Genomic DNA, 17974 nt, shown 5'->3' on the forward strand with positions numbered 1-17974 from the left:
CCTTAAAGGGATAGGTCACTGAAAAATGAAAATTCACTCATTGTCTACTCACCACTTTCCACAACGGTTTTGTGGACTCAAACACTTCACCCACCCCTCCATCGGCATAGGGGTCGAGTAGATAATGAGGGAATTTTCATTTTTAAGTGAACTATCCCTTTAACTGTTTGTGTATTACTGTGAGTCCTCCTGCAGAGTCATAAGGACTGGAGGGGCTGGAGATCCCTCCTGTGCCCATATGCCACTACACCCTCCTCCCTTGCACCCGCTCCACCTCCTGCCATCCCCCCACCACGTTTATCCTTCCTCATCACTCAAGACTCTCCTCCTCCCAGCCACCACTTTCACCTTTAGCCAATCTGAGACGAGCTGACAGAAATGAATAGAAAGCTTTCTTTATGTCGCAGTGATGTCACTCCGGTCTCTAAGCCTGGATGCAGGGCAGATGGTTGCGTCAGCCTTTTCAATATTACAAAACCCTATGTGTGCGTAACTGCAGGTGTGTGTGTGTGTGTGTGTGCGTGTGCATGTGCGTGTGCGCGCGCTCAGCTGATGCAGGCAGAGACTGGAGTACCTGCTCTGCTGAAAGAAGCTTTGTCTGTAGGGCAAGATTGTGAACGACTGTTTGGCCCTAACTCAGCAAGAGCCCTGTGTGTTCACACACCATTTACTGTGGTCTGGCTGATTTCTGTGTGTGTGTGTGTCTGTGTGTGTAGCCCCACCCGTCTAATGACAATTCTTAGTGGGTTCATTGATCAGTCCTGCATATATAACTCAGGCTGCAGGCTGCAAATGATTTATGCGCAGACATTTAGTACAGTAGCTCAGCAGGAAACGTCTGTCAATATATAAAGGATGCAGATTTTGTGTATGCGTGTGGAGATGGAAGGAGATCCATTAAGCAATACTAGTGCTTTGTCCAGTGCTGACCAGCCTTATAAACTGCTCTCTACTACAGGTTGTAGTAACAGACTGAGAAATTTTAATGTGTTTTAGAATATGGTGAATGTAAGTTTCAATGTTTGTTTAATCCAGACAAAAACAGAAATACAATAACCACACATTGTGGTTTGAGGGGGATAATGGAACTTCTGGGCAACGACAAGACTTCTGGACAAGAAAAAGTATTTTTGTTCCTTCAGACCGAGCCAGGCTTTACCCTAAATTATGCTAACTGGCTGCCAGGTATAGCTTCAAGTTTACCCCACAGACATGAAAGTGAGTGGTGGACTGGAGGCAATCCCAGTTGACATTCGGTAAGAAGTCAACCATTCACAGTCACATTCAGACCAACGGCCAGTTTAGAATATCTGATTAACCCTGTATGTTGTTTTTGCGACTGCAGGATGAAGCTGGAGTACACAGAGAGAAGCAGAGCAGACATGGGGTTGCTGTGAGACAACATAATATTCCCCAAAGGGTTCAACTATTGCTTCAATTATTGTCCAACAGCCGTATTATCTCTAAAAGATATAATTGTTGCCTCCTTGTAAATTTTCCTTTACCTCAGCTTTCATAACCACAGGTAAAATTCCCTTTCACTCAACTGCTGAGGTCTTCTGCAACAACTGGAACTAACCTTTCTGCTCAGTCAAGTTAAAGTTTAAAGTTTAAATCAAATAAATGTTTTCTTTTGTCACTCAGGCCATCGGAAATGCAAAGACCACCAGGAATGACAACAGCAGTCGGTTTGGCAAATACATTGAGATCGGCTTTGACAACCGCTACCGTATCATCGGTGCCAACATGAGAACGTATCTGCTGGAGAAATCACGAGTGGTCTTTCAGGTAAACGCACAAACGCACATCCGTGTTTGTTTGAACGCACATACATCTGGCTTTGTTTGGATGTGACTTAATTCCTTCTACTCGTTACAGTCTAATACAACAGACTCAGCCGTCATAGACAAATTAACAAAGTTAACCTTTGCACACGCCTACATTTTATTCTGAACTCAGCATAACACTATATACTGTAGTTAAATAGCCCTCACCCAAATTTTGCTGTGTGTTGACGGGGTTTTCAAAGCGTTAGTGTGTGTACTTCTGCCACATTACCTGGGTTCCTTATAGCAAGTTTGCTTCCTGCTCAGGTGTCCTTGGGTGTTCTTGTACATGTTTTTTCAGGGTCACACTCTGGCTTCTTGCATGGTTATACTGTAGGTAAAAGAGAATTTCCTGAAGGGTCTGAGTATCCACTTGATTTTGTGATGTTATTTTTAAGATCATTTTAGTTTGTCCAATTTGAAACTCACTGTAAGGTCCCTGGCTGCCTCAGTAATGTGAGTTAACTTATTTTTTAAGCTCCCTGAACTTAAGAAAGGTTAGAGAAACAGAGATATCAAGATGAGTTGATTGTAACAGTCTTTACATGCAGATTAGCTTTTATTTTTTATATCCTAAGTATAAAGAGTCAGTTCCTCATGTTCCATGTACCTGAATCAGTACACACACAGCAGGAAAGGGTTTTTCTTAAATGTGCAGGAGTAGGGTATGAATTCAATACACATTTTCATCATGGTTTTCAAACAGATTCTTATAATACACTGATCTGTGATGTTTTTCCTGGATTATCATTTAAAGCGTGCCAGCAGTAACGTCACTGCACACTACAGAAATGGGTTTGTTAGCTGACATGAGGATTGAGTAGTTGCTAAAATCTATGAGTTACAGCTTACTGCCTGGTTAGTGTAATTATATAAAAAAAACATTCCTATTTTCTAGAAACAAATTTAATTACAGCAAATTGACACTGTATTCGTAGCACTATTAGATTTAGATTGTGTGTTGGAGCTCTGTGTGTGTGATGTAAGTTCACAATTTCAGTGTTTACCTGAAAGCTAAAACAACTGACTCTTAATTCTGTCACAAATTGAAATGGTAAACTAGAATGGAACTCAGTAGAGTTTAAACCTCTTAAAGGCCAAAGACGCTCATTTTCAAAACACATTTAAATTTGTTGGATCAGGATTTTATTTAGATCTGCACCAAATTGCACATATTCAATAATATCAGTCCCCTAATATATGTCTGATTTTATTTATATGGAGATCCATTAATAATTCTCTGGGAAATTGGCCAAAACACAAACACAACTGCAAAGCAATGCAGAATTGTGATGCAAAATGGTACGGGCTTCCTGTGGCTGACTGTAGTCCTTTCTGCACATGCACAGACAACACATGGCCATGTGACATAATCTGAAGTATCACACTTCTGGTCACATGCTGGACAAGATATTACTCTGTTCTCCCAGTTCAACTGTCACAACACTACATGTCACCAGATGTAGACAGTCAATACTTTTAATTTGCGATCTTGTGATTCAACTTTTCAGTGATTTGCATCAGCTCACTGTTTCCTGCTTTTTTCTTTCTATTTCCATTCTATACATGTATGTTTATGTTTGCCTGATAGAGGAGAGAGTATAGGGCAGAGTCGAGGAAAATCTTTTTTGTATTTCCACGCACGCACGCACACAGACACACAAACACACTCTATTGTCATTGACAACGCTTTTGAAGAACGAGGAAGTCCCGCCTCACATTTTTCACATACTTGGCTCCAGTACCACCCTTTTTACAGGTGTGTGTGTGTGTGTTTGTTTGCATTCTGTGTTTGGGTGTAGTAGCAGCAATGTAGGACGCAGGTAGCAGACTTCAAATCTTGATGGATTTCACATTTTGTTCACAGCTTCACAGCTTCACTACAAACTTATAGCACACCCTTTAATATTTATTTTTTTTCACAGAAAATGAATCTAAGCTAAAAGTTTAATTGCCACTTTTATCCATTTACAATATGATCCATCTGGTGGATCACATGTTCTTAGTCGGTTGTGGGACATGTGAGTGTGGTACAATAAACATGTAAACTTCATGTCTGACTGTTGGCGTGCCCTTGAGCAAGGCATTAAATTGCCAACTGCTTCAGTGGAGCTTCCAGATGTTAAACTGTGTAATTATAAAGCCGATGACGAAGTTTACTTTCACTGCATGAATGTGGCTTGAGAAAAAAGAGGTTTAGCACCAAATATGTGAAGGAGTGATGTATAACATCCATGTGATGTATTCAATTAAAGTTCATTCTTTATTCCAGGCGGATGAGGAGAGGAATTATCACGTCTTCTATCAGCTCTGTGCATCGTCACATCTGCCTGAGTTCAAGATTCTGAGGCTGAGTAAGTCTCTGCATGCACACACACACACACACACACACCAAACATACATAGAGCACGACTAAACATTAACCATTAACTTTAAGAGTGAATTCACACTTCAAGCATTAAACAATTTTTTCACTTTTGTGCATCAGAGATAAAAAATATCATTATTATATGTTTGCTACTGTTTAATATTAAATGTTTTTCAGAAATGGTAAATTGGGCTGCAGCTGTCACGAGTGACCCAGGCCTGTCATTTAATGTATATACAGACAATCTGCCAGTTCCTGCAGGGGAGGAAGTTCATAATTAAAATGTCCTAATCTCAATGAATGTTTAGTTTAACAATGTTACCAAAATCAACTGAAATACAAAATATAAACAACATAATGCTCTCAGTGGAGAGAAGATGACTGCACCATGGCCCATCACTCCCCTTATAAAAAACACATTTAAATTCAGTTCCAGATGTTTATTTATATCTGCACCAAACGCACACAATAGACAATAATAAAACAAGTAACCCTAACCCTTCAAACTAAGATTCATGGATTAACGAAAAACGTATCCCTATCTCGCAATGTTAGAGAAAGTGGTGTAAAAAACCCCATGATCTGGATTACCAGCAAAAATGTATATGTTCTTCTTTGCTGCCGTCATTGTCATCAATTCTCACAATTGTGCACCTTGTGAACAGGTGTCATTCATCAGACTGAAACCAGCAATTTACAAAAACTTTGTGCAGTAATGTGATTGGTGTGTACACATATATATAAATAAGCCTCAAAGTAAAAGTAAGACAAGTTGGGAATAAGAAGATTTTTTGTTTTCTCCAGTGAAGCTCTGATTGTTCTTCACAGCAGGAAAACTGCCAAAACTCTGAAGATCCGTCATCACACTGACGGGCTCAGCCAAGCAAAAACAATTAAAGTGTAATTGCTGTTGTTTCTGGATTTATATATCTCACTAAGAGACACATTTAAACTGCATTACCAGCTGGAAATGATCCCGCAGAGGGCCCGAGAAAGAGGAGGTATAAACCCCTCCCACCCTCCACATCTCCCAATAAATAATCTTCAGTGACCACATCGTGGTGTCTGAAACTCTCTGCCGTGTATCAGATCACTTAAGACGCAGCAAACTCAGTGACTGTGTGGTTGAACAAGCTCTCATTCAGAGCGCTCCCACTGTGGAGCTGCACCTGCTCACCCGAGTCATGACACACACACACACACACACACACACACACACACACACACACACACACACACACACACACACACACACACACACACACACACACACACACACACACACACACACACACACACACACACACACACACACACACACACACACACACACACACACACACACACACACACACACACACACACACACACACACACACACAGCTGCTGTCTTTTCCTCTCCTGTGGACTTCCTGGCTCAGTAAATGAAGTGGTTGTCAAAGCCAAGTTAGTGCCTCTTGTTGCCAGGCGGGTCATGCCTTAATTCAGAGTAAAGTGTATATGAAGAAACTGGTTAATCACTTTTTTACATAGAAAGTGTTAATTTTATGTGCAAGGGTGTGTGTGTGTGTGTGTCTGTCAGACATGATGGAAATTGGCTCCTTTCTGAATTCACTTGCCTGTTAGAATTTGATATCTCAGACATGATGGTGATTTCTTAAATTAATTTGCTTTCTCTGTCTTTCCATTCAGGCAGTGCAAACGACTTCCTGTACACAAGGCAGGGCCGCAGCCCGGTCATCGACGGTGTGGATGACACCAAGGAACTTTGCACGACTCGCAATGCCTTCACGCTGCTCGGTAACAAACACATCACACTGCTCTACGTGCTGGAATCTGTTCCCCAAGAGTCTAATCATGTACATATGAGCACCAGGCAAGAAACGTTAGGGTTGAATGGGAGAATATTTTAGGATATTGACAAAAGATTAAGTCACTCAGATATTAGATTTTTTTTTTTTAACCATGAGGGGTAGTTTGAATTTCAGTAATTGTCAACAACAACGCACACATTATAGACAATAAATAAGGAAAATGATAAATACTGAACAGAAATATAAAGACATACAGTTGGCATCATCACTTTGAAATTGCAATGAAATGTAGAAACGCTGTTTTTCTGTTGGTCCTTGTTAAAATGTGTTACGTTACAAGACCAGCAGATCACTTTAAAAGCTAAATTTCAGAATATAGAACAAAGAAAGGAAAATAAAAGGATTTTTCAGGAGTGTTCTGTCAACATTCTCAACTTCCTCAGTGTAACCTGAATGTGTGTGTGTGTTGGTCTGCAGGTATCAATGAGTCCTATCAGATGGGCTTGTTCCAGGTTTTGGCTGCGATTCTTCATCTTGGAAACGTGGAAATAAAGGACAGAGATTCAGACAGCAGCATCATTGCTGTGAGGACAACGTTTATTATTCAGTACTAACTTTCACTGTCACTCTGAAATGTGTTAAGCAGTTGTGTAATATTTGGCAATATTCTGCAACATTTTCAGCTCTGGTTTTTCAGTCTTTATTTGAAGACTTGTCCTCTTCTCTTTTCTTTTCCCGTGCTCACAGTCACACTTTGTTCAGTTTAGTACAAAAGTTAATTTGACTTAGCTGACCTCCATGACTCGACAAGAAGTGCTGCATTCATTTCCACTCTATTTCCTCTAGTTCTGCATTAAACAGCACTCAGGTGAAACATCTACATGCTGCTGACATGAGATTATCCACTTCCTGTTAATTACTTAAATATTTTCTTCTTCTTCAGCCAAACAATAGCCACCTGACAGCGTTCTGCGAGCTGGTGGGCGTGACCTACCAGGACATGTCTCAGTGGCTGTGCCACAGGAAGCTGAAGACGGCCAACGAGACGTATATCAAGACCCTCCCTCGTCTACAGGCCACCAACAATCGCGACGCGCTCTCCAAACATATCTACGCCAAGCTCTTCAACTGGATCGTAGGGCACGTCAACAAGGCTCTGATCACTAATTTCAAACAGCACTCCTTCATCGGCGTCCTCGACATTTATGGGTATGACTCCTCTTTGTCAGTCAGGGATTAGTTTCTGAAAAGTGATGAACTAAGACATTATCATATACTCTATGGTTTAATTTAACTGTTACTGTAAATTTCCCAGTCTGCCCCACCAAATAACTCCAGTCAATCAAATAATGTGTCCAAATAATTAATAAATTTGACCTAATAACTAAGTTAACCTTGTCAAAGGTGTGATCGGTTGGTTTCATCCACTCTTCTCCCTCACCAGGTTTGAGACGTTTGAGACCAACAGCTTCGAGCAATTCTGTATCAACTACGCTAATGAGAAACTCCAGCAACAATTCAACATGGTGAGCAGCTTGTTTATTCTGTTGGACTGCACTTTATAGCCACTGATGTAACATGTTGGATTCTGTTTATTAAATGTATGCCTGTGTGTTTGTGAACAGCACGTGTTCAAGCTGGAGCAGGAGGAGTACATGAAGGAGCAGATCCCCTGGACTTTGATTGACTTCTATGACAATCAGCCCTGCATCAACCTCATAGAAGCCAAGATGGGAATCCTGGACCTGTTGGACGAGGAGTGCAAAGTACTTTTGATACAGTCGGCTGAAATATATACAATTTGATTAATTTATTATAAAAGCGTTCCTGCTGATACATCACATTTGCTTTTTTTACAATTTACTTTTTGATGTGTTTTTATAGTTCTGTGTAAAACAATAGAGTTTAGAATCGTATCTTTAATCTGTCTTTTGACAAGAGTATGCTTTTGCATGAGATTTATACAATTGTATAAGACTCGATGACTTGTGAACACTTGTCACACAAGTAGGATAAGTTGAGACCATGCGATTAAAGTTAAGTCAAGAGACTTAAGAATATTTAGTTTTTTTACAGTGTCACCCAAACTAAACCTGAGTCTCCAACACCTAAATATTTCAAATCAAAGTTCACCTGCAATAAGGAAACCCAGAATGAGCAGACTTGAGCTTCTATTCATGTTCCTCAATAAATAAGTGTTCAGGTCATTTTTTACCAAGTTTTTACTTGCTAATCTATTTTACAGTTTTTATTGGGTTTTTCTATTTTTATAGTTAGTAAAGAATTCACACAGTTTACACAGAACTGGTGTTAATGTTGGGTTTATTTTCAGTGTGTAAAATATCATAGTTAATGTTGTGGTAACAGTCACAAACAGGTCAGCTCACGGTGTCAAGTGCAGATTCATATCAGTTCCACCTACACACTCTCAGAGCTCAGCCCGATAACTCACAGTCTTAACTAATCTCTCTGTGGCTCATAACCACCACAAGGTCATTTTATAGACTGTTGACATTTGAGGTGGACCACGTTTCTGACATTATTGGAGTGGAATGCACTCGCAGGGAAAGAAATGCAAAGGAAGGTTTATTAAAAAGAGTAGTAGAAAAACATGTCACTGAAATATAACCACTCTATATATTGAAGTCTGAATTAAAATGTAAAGTTTGATTCCTCTGTGTTTTCTCTCTCTGCTTTTCAGATGCCGAGAGGTTCAGACGATACCTGGGCTCAGAAACTGTACAACACCCATCTGAAAACCTGCTCCCTGTTTGAGAAGCCACGCATGTCCAACCGCGCCTTCATCATCCAACACTTCGCTGACAAGGTGGGACTGGCCAACGCTGTGTTTGATCCATGTGTGCAAAGCATTCATCGTAGACTGACAGTCTGTATTTTTGGGTAATTATGTGTCCACTGAAAAAAAATATATGGCAAAAAACACAGACAAGAAAGACGAATAAAAAAAAGAATGATTCCATTGGGAATCTTTCTTTAGCACCTGATCTATTGATCAATTGTTATTGTTTCAGCTGAAAACACAACCTATTTTTTCCACTGAATTCAGTCAATTTAGCCCCAAGTTTTAGATGGCCCCTTCTTAAGATGCTTCTTAAGATTCCTTTGGTATTTTAGACTTTTATTCTGTTCCTATTGAGCTGGAAATGTGATGGTCTGGCAGGTGTGGGTTTGAATTAGTGTGTTGTGTTGCACTTTGCCTTTCGAGCTGCACAGATAATATTTCAGGACTGACCGGCTGCAACGGCTGCTGCAGTGCTGATGTGAGATATTTTTAGGAATAGCTGCAGGATAGATGACTTTTTTTTATTATCATCACTGTTTTCATACAGAAGGACACCTAACATCTGTATGCTGATGTAATTCAGTTTAGTGTAATAGATTTTATATATTTATATATTCACAGTGTTATTTATCTATTTTTAGATCTTCACTGTAGAGTTACTCATAAACGGGTCAAGGACTAATGTTGGCTTTCCCAGGAGGTCTCTTCATAATCAAATGTGATCCAATGAAAATATTTCTTTATTTGTGTAGCGATTGATGTATACATTATCTCAAAGCACTTTCCATAATAAGGTTGAGACCTTAAAAATTGCAGAGAGACCGAACAGTTGATCTTTGTGTTTTAAAATAAAATGTATCAAGAGGTTTGGCGGTGTCTAAGCTCCCCCGCAGACCTCATCGTCTTTTCTAGAAAACTGTCACCTCAATAAAAACGTTGTTACCTCTGCCTAGGAGGTCATGTTTTCATCTGGGTTTGTTTGTTGGTCTTTAAACTTGCAACATTTTTAGGAGTGGAGTATCACTAACAAACAAGCAGAGCTAACATGTAACACAAGCTCTGCTGTGTTGTCGTGCAGGTTGAGTACCAGTGTGACGGTTTCTTGGAGAAGAACAAGGACACTGTGAATGAAGAGCAGATCAACGTGCTGAAGGCCAGCAAGGTGAGGTGCACAAACACTGACACACATCTACTCTACATTACAGTGTAGAACTGAAGAGCAGGTCCTGACGGGGTAGAAGAGATACAAGTACTGTTAAGGATGAGTGAATGTTTCCATTGCGTCAAAAGAAGCCTGAATCTGTGGCATCTGGTCTCAAAAACACATTTTACCATTAGACTGAAGGACTAAGGAAGCAGCGCCCTCCACTGGCCAATTGGAGATTGTGTTGAATTCTGCAGTGAAAATGAATTCTCCCAGATTTTCATTGAGATTTTTGTTTACAGATAAAAACACAAACACACACACAAATGCACATACAAATTAGGTCAATAGGCTAAACATGACCCATAGAGCACAACACACCATAACTTATTTTATGCTTTCACATGACGTGAAAAGATAATAGTATTCCATAATTTAACTTAATACACTTTACACTATATACTACTATAGTCTATATCCTTTACGGTCTCTCTATACATTTCTGTGCAAACATGCATGTGCACATGCCGTTAAACATGTCAGATCACATCTGACTCCACATCCGCATGTTGTGTGTCTTAGTCTTGGGTCAAAACTTGGGTCAAAAAGGGCCTAAGCCTTTTAAATCCTTGGTTTTTATTTTGGCTGCACACACACACACACACACACACACACACACACACACACACACACACACACACACACACACACACACACACGTTAAGTGTGTTCCTTCAAAATACTCAGTGACCTTCGTCTGTTTTCTTATAGACTTCAACACGGGCAGAGCTGGGTAAGAGCTGAGATACTGTCTGCTCTAACCTCTAACACAACCCCTTAACACAAAAACACACACACACACACACACACACAGACACACACAGAAACAAATACATGTAATCTGACTGTCGCCATGGAGATCAGTGGGACTCAAACGATTGTAATTAAATGGTTTCCTCTTCAGGAGATTTACATGTGAAGATAGTAATTCTTGTCGGACCAAATTTTAAATTTTTAATTCTTCTCTAGGCAATTATGATTTATGGGTTGTATTTGTAGTTGGATGAGCAGAATATCTTACAATGGGGAAAAAAGTCCGAAGGGTAACACACAGATTCGTTGATATGATCATGTGTCGTCTGGATGCAACACTGTTCTATTTCACAGCACCGACCTGCATCAGCTCTCCACAGAGGACTTAGCTCTACAGTACTCTGACTCATTCTCTGTCTGCATCCAGGTGAAAACCCTGATACACCGTTGACCTCCATCTTGACAGATAAATATTCCAGCGTCTAATAGCTCCACACACAGATAGAACGTGTGGTTCTCAAAAACCTACTTGGACCTGCGAAATGCAAACAAGAGAAATGCATCAATGCAGACCTCTGTCGAACCAATACACCACGTCGTACAGGAGAATGAACAAAGCATTATTATTTCCCTGGATGCAAAATGATCTGTAAACGTTGACTAAATCACAGCAGAAACAATATCAGCCACTCTTGTGCAGCCGTGTTTCAATCAAAGGCTTTGAATTCAGTTGAAATACTCCTCAAAGTGTTTTGAGTTGGATCTGATCAAAACTCATCATCCCATCATGCACTTCCCATCATTTGCCTGGTTTTATTTCCCTTTCAGATTGTGTATTCTGGCCTGTGATGGGGATTGTAATGATTTTGAACTATTGGTTTTTGGTTTCTTTAACCTCTTTCTTTTATTCTCATTTTGTTTGTGTTGTCACTGTGTCTCCATATGTTGTCCATACATGTTTGTTTCTGTCCTCATCATGACAACCCTTCCCTGCCAGCAGAAGGTAAACAGAGGCGTTCAGATAACGCTGGGCTGTCTGGAGCTCTTCTTTCAGCTCCTTTTTTTCTTTCCTCCTTCCTCGTCTCTTTTCCGGCACTGAGTTGAATCTCTTCTAACACCACTGAGGGGGTTTAGGTTGTGCGTGTGTGTGTGTTTTTGACTTTTGTTTGCTGCATGGGCAACACTAAAGGCACTCTGGGAGGAGACAGGGGGATTGGATATAATAGAAATGGACAAAGGAAGGAGGGATTCTTCATGTTTTCAGAGCGATGCTGAGAGCGAGCAGCACGTGAAGCCTTTGTGGCTCCGGCCGTCCGGCCTAATGAAGGTGGAGAGAGAAGCAGCATGACGGCGCTCGGAGCACAGCGGGAGGACCTGAACCTGCACATAACACAGCATCCTCCTCATATAACCAGTGTTATATGGAACATGACTGACATGCTTTACTAAAGGCCATACATTCTACATAATAATATCTGTGTCATGACTTCATGGCAAAATGAAACCATGCGGTCATATATGGCAACATCACAATGTCATATATGAAGAAAACATAACCTTTCATCATTTGAATTGGCTTCATATAACATAATAACAAGTGTCTGTGATTGAGTTTAATCAAAGCTAATCAACAAATCAAGTGACATCTACTCACTCATCATCTCTGTCGACTGTCAAACGGCATTTCATCTGATTTCTTTGTGGAAATGTTGACGAAGTTACTCATATCAAATTATGTTTACACATTATTACTCGGTGTGTATGTTGAGTTTTATAAACTGAAGTAAATCCTCAATATGCTTTGCCTATATGGGCGACACAGTTACTAATGCACACATTTTTTGTCCTGTGATCAGAAGTAGTTGCTCTGAAGCGTATTTTAAATGCAACGTGCCCACAGTGTGTAATGATGCCCTCAGCTGTTCTGTTTCTGACTGTATTCGTCGCTGTTCCCAGTTTGACCTGCTGGTGGAGCTGTTTCAGGACGAGGAGAAGGCAACCAGTCCCACTGGTCAGGTCGCTGGGACGGGAGGTCGCACCCGCCTCAGCATCAAACCTGACAAGGGTCGGGAGACGAGCAGCAAGGAACACAAGAAGACTGTCGGCTGCCAGGTGGATCATCTCTCCACTGTTTTATGATTTAGATTGATGCTGTTGTGAAATGGACATGTCTGCTCACAGTGTAGAGACAGTGACGTTCTTGCCTCCAAGACCATGTTTACTTTTCGACCCCACTGTATTTAAAGATCATAGAAGATATATCAAAATCTGTTAATTTTGGTAAATCAAGGTTTAATCCAGTCCACTATAAGCACTAACATCTATTTGCATTAAATGTTTTTTTTATATTGATGGTGATGATGTTGTTTGTGATGATGATGTTGGGGGTCCTCTCTTGTAGTTTCGTAACTCTCTGCAAATGCTGATGGGGACTTTGAATGCAACCACTCCACATTACGTCCGCTGCATCAAACCCAACGACTTCAAGCTGGGCTTCACGTAAGTCTCCTCCCTTTTTTTATGTATCTACACCCCCTTTTAAATTAAAAGTAAGAAACAATCTCAGGTTAACTGTTATTCTGCAGCAGCACAATGTTATTATTTTGTCTCCAAATTTAAGCTTCCTCATATTCTCGGTTTAGATTTTAGATACTGGTTAACTGTCATAATTGATTTAAATTGCAGTTGTGATAAATTGCTAAAATTACATATTTCCTGAAACATTTTTTGTTCATACATTGTGCTCATTATTATTCACTATAATCTCAGTTATCAAAGTCAATATGGCCTTTGTTAATTTCAACAGAGGTCATATTGACTTTGATGATTTGCTGTTGACAGGTTTGATCCTAAACGTGCGGTGCAGCAGCTCCGAGCCTGTGGTGTCCTGGAAACCATCCGCATCTCTGCTGCAGGTTTCCCATCTAGGTACTGGCTCTGTGCATCCCAGAACACTGCTGAAGTTTCTCAGAGACGCCAATATGTTTATCTATATACAGTACCTTTGATAACGTCAGCCAGCAAAGTTATTTTCCTGTGTCTAATTTGTGTGTGTGTGTCTCTGACAGATGGACATACCAGGAGTTCTTCAGTCGTTACAGAGTGCTAATGAAGCAGAAGGACGTGCTTCAAGACAAAAAGTTGACCTGTAGAAATGTTCTGGAGAAACTAGTGGAGGTCAGACTGTGTTTCACTTTTCTTCATTAAATGAACAATTTAACATTTTCTGAATTATTATTGGTTGTGTTGTTGCTTTCTCTTTTCATCCATCAAACCTCTGTCTCAGCCCTGATCTCTGTTCATGTCTTCCCTCAGGACCAAGATAAATACCAGTTTGGTAAGACTAAGATCTTCTTCAGGGCTGGCCAGGTTGCATATCTTGAGAAGTTGAGGGCAGACAAGTTGCGTGTTGCCTGCATCCGCATCCAGAAAACCATCCGCTGCTGGCTGGCACGCAAGAAGTACCTGCGCAAGCGCAGCGCAGCAATCACCATCCAGAGGTTCACCAGAGGATACCAGGCGCGCTGGTGAGTGCAAAGACATTTGAACCCTCTTTAACTGAGATACAAAAATGCTCAAATTTTTCAAATAAGTTTTCATGTGTTGATTGAGACTTGCATTTGTCGGCTCCCCTCAGCCTGGCCAAGTTCATGCGTCGCACTCAGGCGGCCACCACCATCCAGAAGTACCAGAGGATGTGCATGGAGAGGAAACGCTACAGGCAGAAGCAGGCTGCTGCCCTGGCCATGCAGACGATCCTCAGAGGTTATATAGCCAGGCTGAAGTACCAGGCGGTAAGACACTTATCAGACTAATCACTGCAAAACATAGACCCACAGAATCTGCTCTAATTTCTCCCTGACTCTCCTTCACTGTTTCTGTGTGTGTCTACAGCTGGTGCGGGAGTACAAAGTGGTGATCATTCAGAAAATTGTTCGTGGCTGGCTGGCTCGGTGCTGGTACAAGCGCTGCCTCTACTCCATCGTCTACCTGCAGTGCTGCTTCCGCAGGATGAAGGCCAGACGCCAGCTGAAGAAGCTGAAGATCGAGGCTCGCTCAGTGGAGCATTTCAAGAAGCTCAACAAAGGCATGGAGAACAAGATCATGCAGCTGCAGAGGAAGATTGACGCGCAGGTGAGAGTTTTAACATGATATTATCCTACTTTACATGATATATTATCTTTTTTTATTGATTCATTTGGTATTTTATATCCTCTATCCAGAGCAAGGATAATCTGTTGGTCATCGAAAAGCTCAACAGTCAGGAGGCTGTCTCCTCAGCAGAGAAGGAGAAAATGCGTACCGAGCTCAATCGGCTGCGGGGGGTGGACGAGGAGGCCAAGACCAAAACCAAACAGGTGTCATCGCTGCAGGAGGAGCTGGAGCGGCTGAGGAAGGAGCTGAGCACGACGCAGCAGGAGAAGAAGACCATCGAGGACTGGGCTCAGACATACAGGAGCGAAATGGAGAAAGTAAGAAAGGATCCACATCTGTCCCCTGTTGTTTTCCCTCTCCTCCATTTTCTCCTCATCTGAGAACAAGTCAATTTGCTAATTTACTTCTAATAGAAACCTTTTTACTGGGAAATAGGGACTAGGATTTGAATTTTAAGGAAAAATAACAAAAGAAGAGGCTTCTTTTCTCGAATCCCCTCAATCTTCCTGTCTGATCCCCATCACTTAGTTTTCCAGTTTAAGTGAGACAGTTAAAATTTCAATTGACTGATTTAAAACAAAGCTCTATAGATATGGCTCCTTATAATTATAACCTCCTATAGTTTAGTGGAAATACACAACGTATCCCCAAATACTATTATCTGTATATGGATATTGGCACCAGAGGAAAATGGTTTTCCCCCAATGTAGGAGGCAGAACGAACCAGGGGGAGAATGGCCCATAGTGAACTCAGTGGGGAGAGTTCCCCCGGGTCAGGTGAGCACAGGAGATAGAGTAGTGTGTTAGTGAGATAGCAAATCAACTGTGTGTGGTCTTTGTATTTCTTAAGCTTTGTCTTTGTATATCATTCTTCTACTTTTTCAAACACCAAAATTACCAATCATCAAAGTTGTGCAATTTGATTATTTTATGTTTTCTTCCTGATCTGTATGAGCTATGTTTGTCAAACTCAAAAGATAAAAGGGATGCACTGATTTGTCCAACAACTAAAGTACATACTCCATCTTGGGACATGTTAACATAACTAACATAATTGAGTGTGGTATTTCCACTTTATCACCAGCCAGTCCGTAAAAAGGGATTGAAACAACTAAGAAAGCAATTCTGTCAACTTGTGGGTGGGGATCACTAGCTGGAAAAGACACCTCAACTGCAGGTGGCGCTGTTGGCTTGTTGGTCTAGGAGCAGGAGCTGGGCCTTATTAACATAGATCCCAGTTATTAAATGAGGAGGGAAGGTGGAGTTGCATTTAAGTCATGGTAAGGTCGTAAGGGGAGTGTTTTCATTATAAACCCTTTAAATGTGTAATTTTGAAGAAAGAAGAGTTGTAGGGGATCTGATAAACTGCTGCAGTGGGACTTAAATCATTATGTGCATCCACATGGAGGTCAAAGCTCCAAAGTGCTCGTCTGGAGCTGGTCAGGATTCAGATCTGCAGGAACATGACTTTCTCAGCGTGCATCACATGTCCCAAGAGATTTTTCTTGATACAAAGCACTTAAGATGCAGTAATGTGTTAGATGATAGATGTGTGAAATAACCAGATCAAACAGTAGGTCTAGAATGGATGTAAGAGATAATTTTAATATTCAGTACTGTCATTGGTTTTACACAAGACCTGATTAAAGGATGGCTTGTGTGTTTAGATGGTCTCGGAGCTGAAGGATCAGAATGGTTTGCTGAAGAAGGAGAAGGACGACTTGAACAGGTCGATTCAGGAACAGAGTCAGCAGATGACAGGTATCACATCACCAAATGAATCATACAGGCCGTCACGTGTCATGCAGAAACGTTTTAACATTTGAAACTGCTTCTTCTTCTGCTTTTGTCTCATCAGAGAAAATGGTTCGTGTGATAGCAGAGCAGACACAGCAGCTGGAGACGGACCTGAACGAGGAGCGATCTCGCTACCAGAATCTCCTGACAGAGCACCGCCGCATCGAGGAGAAATACGACGACCTGAAGGAGAGGACTCTGGCCTCGGTTAGAGATGCACACTCAAACAGTCACTATATACGAGAGGTTGACCTTATTCATGTGCACACTCACACATAGTTGTGCACCTTTCATGCTACTCTGCTTGCGAACACTTAAATGGAGAAGGGCCTGATTTAGTGGGAGCTTCACTAAATAACCTGCCATGGTGAATTGGTCTTGTTTGTAAATGTATCCTTTTGTGTTGATATTACTGAAATGACTGTGACAATACAGTCTAAGTTTGAAATAGACAATTGACACAGCAAATGTTCTGAATCTGTGTGATGGATAGCAATAGATTGATATATTCAATGCAGCAGAGAGAACTGTCTAGTTAATGTACTCTAAATGATCTGAAGTGTTGATTCTCTCTCTATATGAAGAACGCTTCCAAGCCTGGCCACAGGAGAACAGATTCCACCCACAGCAGCAACGAATCAGAGTACACCTACAACTCAGAGTACGCCGAATTGGAGGAAGGTTCCCGTGCCGCCGAAGTAAGTGTTGGAATTAAATACAGTCACATTTAATAAGAGGAAAAATTACAGGGACATTCAAATGAAACACAGTGTAGGTCACACTGTCCTGGACTAGAACTTTGGTGTTTGTTAAAACTTTTTACTGTACAAATGCTCTCCTGATGTTTCCTTGTCATGCAGGATGTGACACGAGGAATAGATACCTCACTGACACTCAAGCTGCAGAAACGTCTCACAGAGCTGGAGCAGGAAAAGCAGTCGCTGCGTAACGAACTGGAAAACAAAGAGGACCAGTTCCAGCGGGCTAGAGCGAGGGTACAGAGCTCCGATATGTCTCACTTTACTAACAACTTATATAGCTGTCAATGTCATGTTCTTCATTCTAGTGTGTGAAGCCCTTGGTAGGACTGTAAACGTGCAGTGATACCAAGATAGTAGCATCAGATGTAATTGATATGATTCAGGTTTACTCATCACCATGGTTTTTGCTGTGTTTCAGGATGATGTCGAGTTTAAAAAGGCTCGAGGGGCGGAGCTGGAGTACGAGTCGCTCAAGGTAAGTAGTCAGAGCAGG

The 17974-nt window shown here is 41.1% G+C and overlaps 1 protein-coding gene across 1 annotated transcript in view; it reads left to right on the forward strand.

The window, feature by feature from the left end:
- myo5aa (myosin VAa) overlaps positions 1–17974 on the forward strand; it is a 44904-nt gene that overhangs the window by 13501 nt on the left and 13429 nt on the right. The window contains exons 6-27 of the mRNA XM_053426430.1: positions 1645–1788; positions 4099–4180; positions 5887–5994; positions 6486–6592; positions 6952–7217; positions 7453–7534; positions 7634–7774; positions 8710–8835; positions 9890–9973; positions 12725–12880; positions 13170–13267; positions 13610–13696; positions 13837–13945; positions 14084–14295; positions 14406–14562; positions 14663–14902; positions 14992–15240; positions 16591–16684; positions 16782–16927; positions 17305–17418; positions 17581–17715; positions 17900–17956. Of these exons, the coding sequence (XP_053282405.1) occupies positions 1645–1788; positions 4099–4180; positions 5887–5994; positions 6486–6592; positions 6952–7217; positions 7453–7534; positions 7634–7774; positions 8710–8835; positions 9890–9973; positions 12725–12880; positions 13170–13267; positions 13610–13696; positions 13837–13945; positions 14084–14295; positions 14406–14562; positions 14663–14902; positions 14992–15240; positions 16591–16684; positions 16782–16927; positions 17305–17418; positions 17581–17715; positions 17900–17956 (2994 nt within the window). The remainder of the gene's footprint in view (positions 1–1644; positions 1789–4098; positions 4181–5886; positions 5995–6485; positions 6593–6951; positions 7218–7452; positions 7535–7633; positions 7775–8709; positions 8836–9889; positions 9974–12724; positions 12881–13169; positions 13268–13609; positions 13697–13836; positions 13946–14083; positions 14296–14405; positions 14563–14662; positions 14903–14991; positions 15241–16590; positions 16685–16781; positions 16928–17304; positions 17419–17580; positions 17716–17899; positions 17957–17974) is intronic.

The sequence above is a fragment of the Pleuronectes platessa genome, chromosome 1 (genome assembly GCF_947347685.1).
Source record: "Pleuronectes platessa chromosome 1, fPlePla1.1, whole genome shotgun sequence".
Classification (NCBI taxonomy): Eukaryota; Metazoa; Chordata; class Actinopteri; order Pleuronectiformes; family Pleuronectidae; genus Pleuronectes; species Pleuronectes platessa.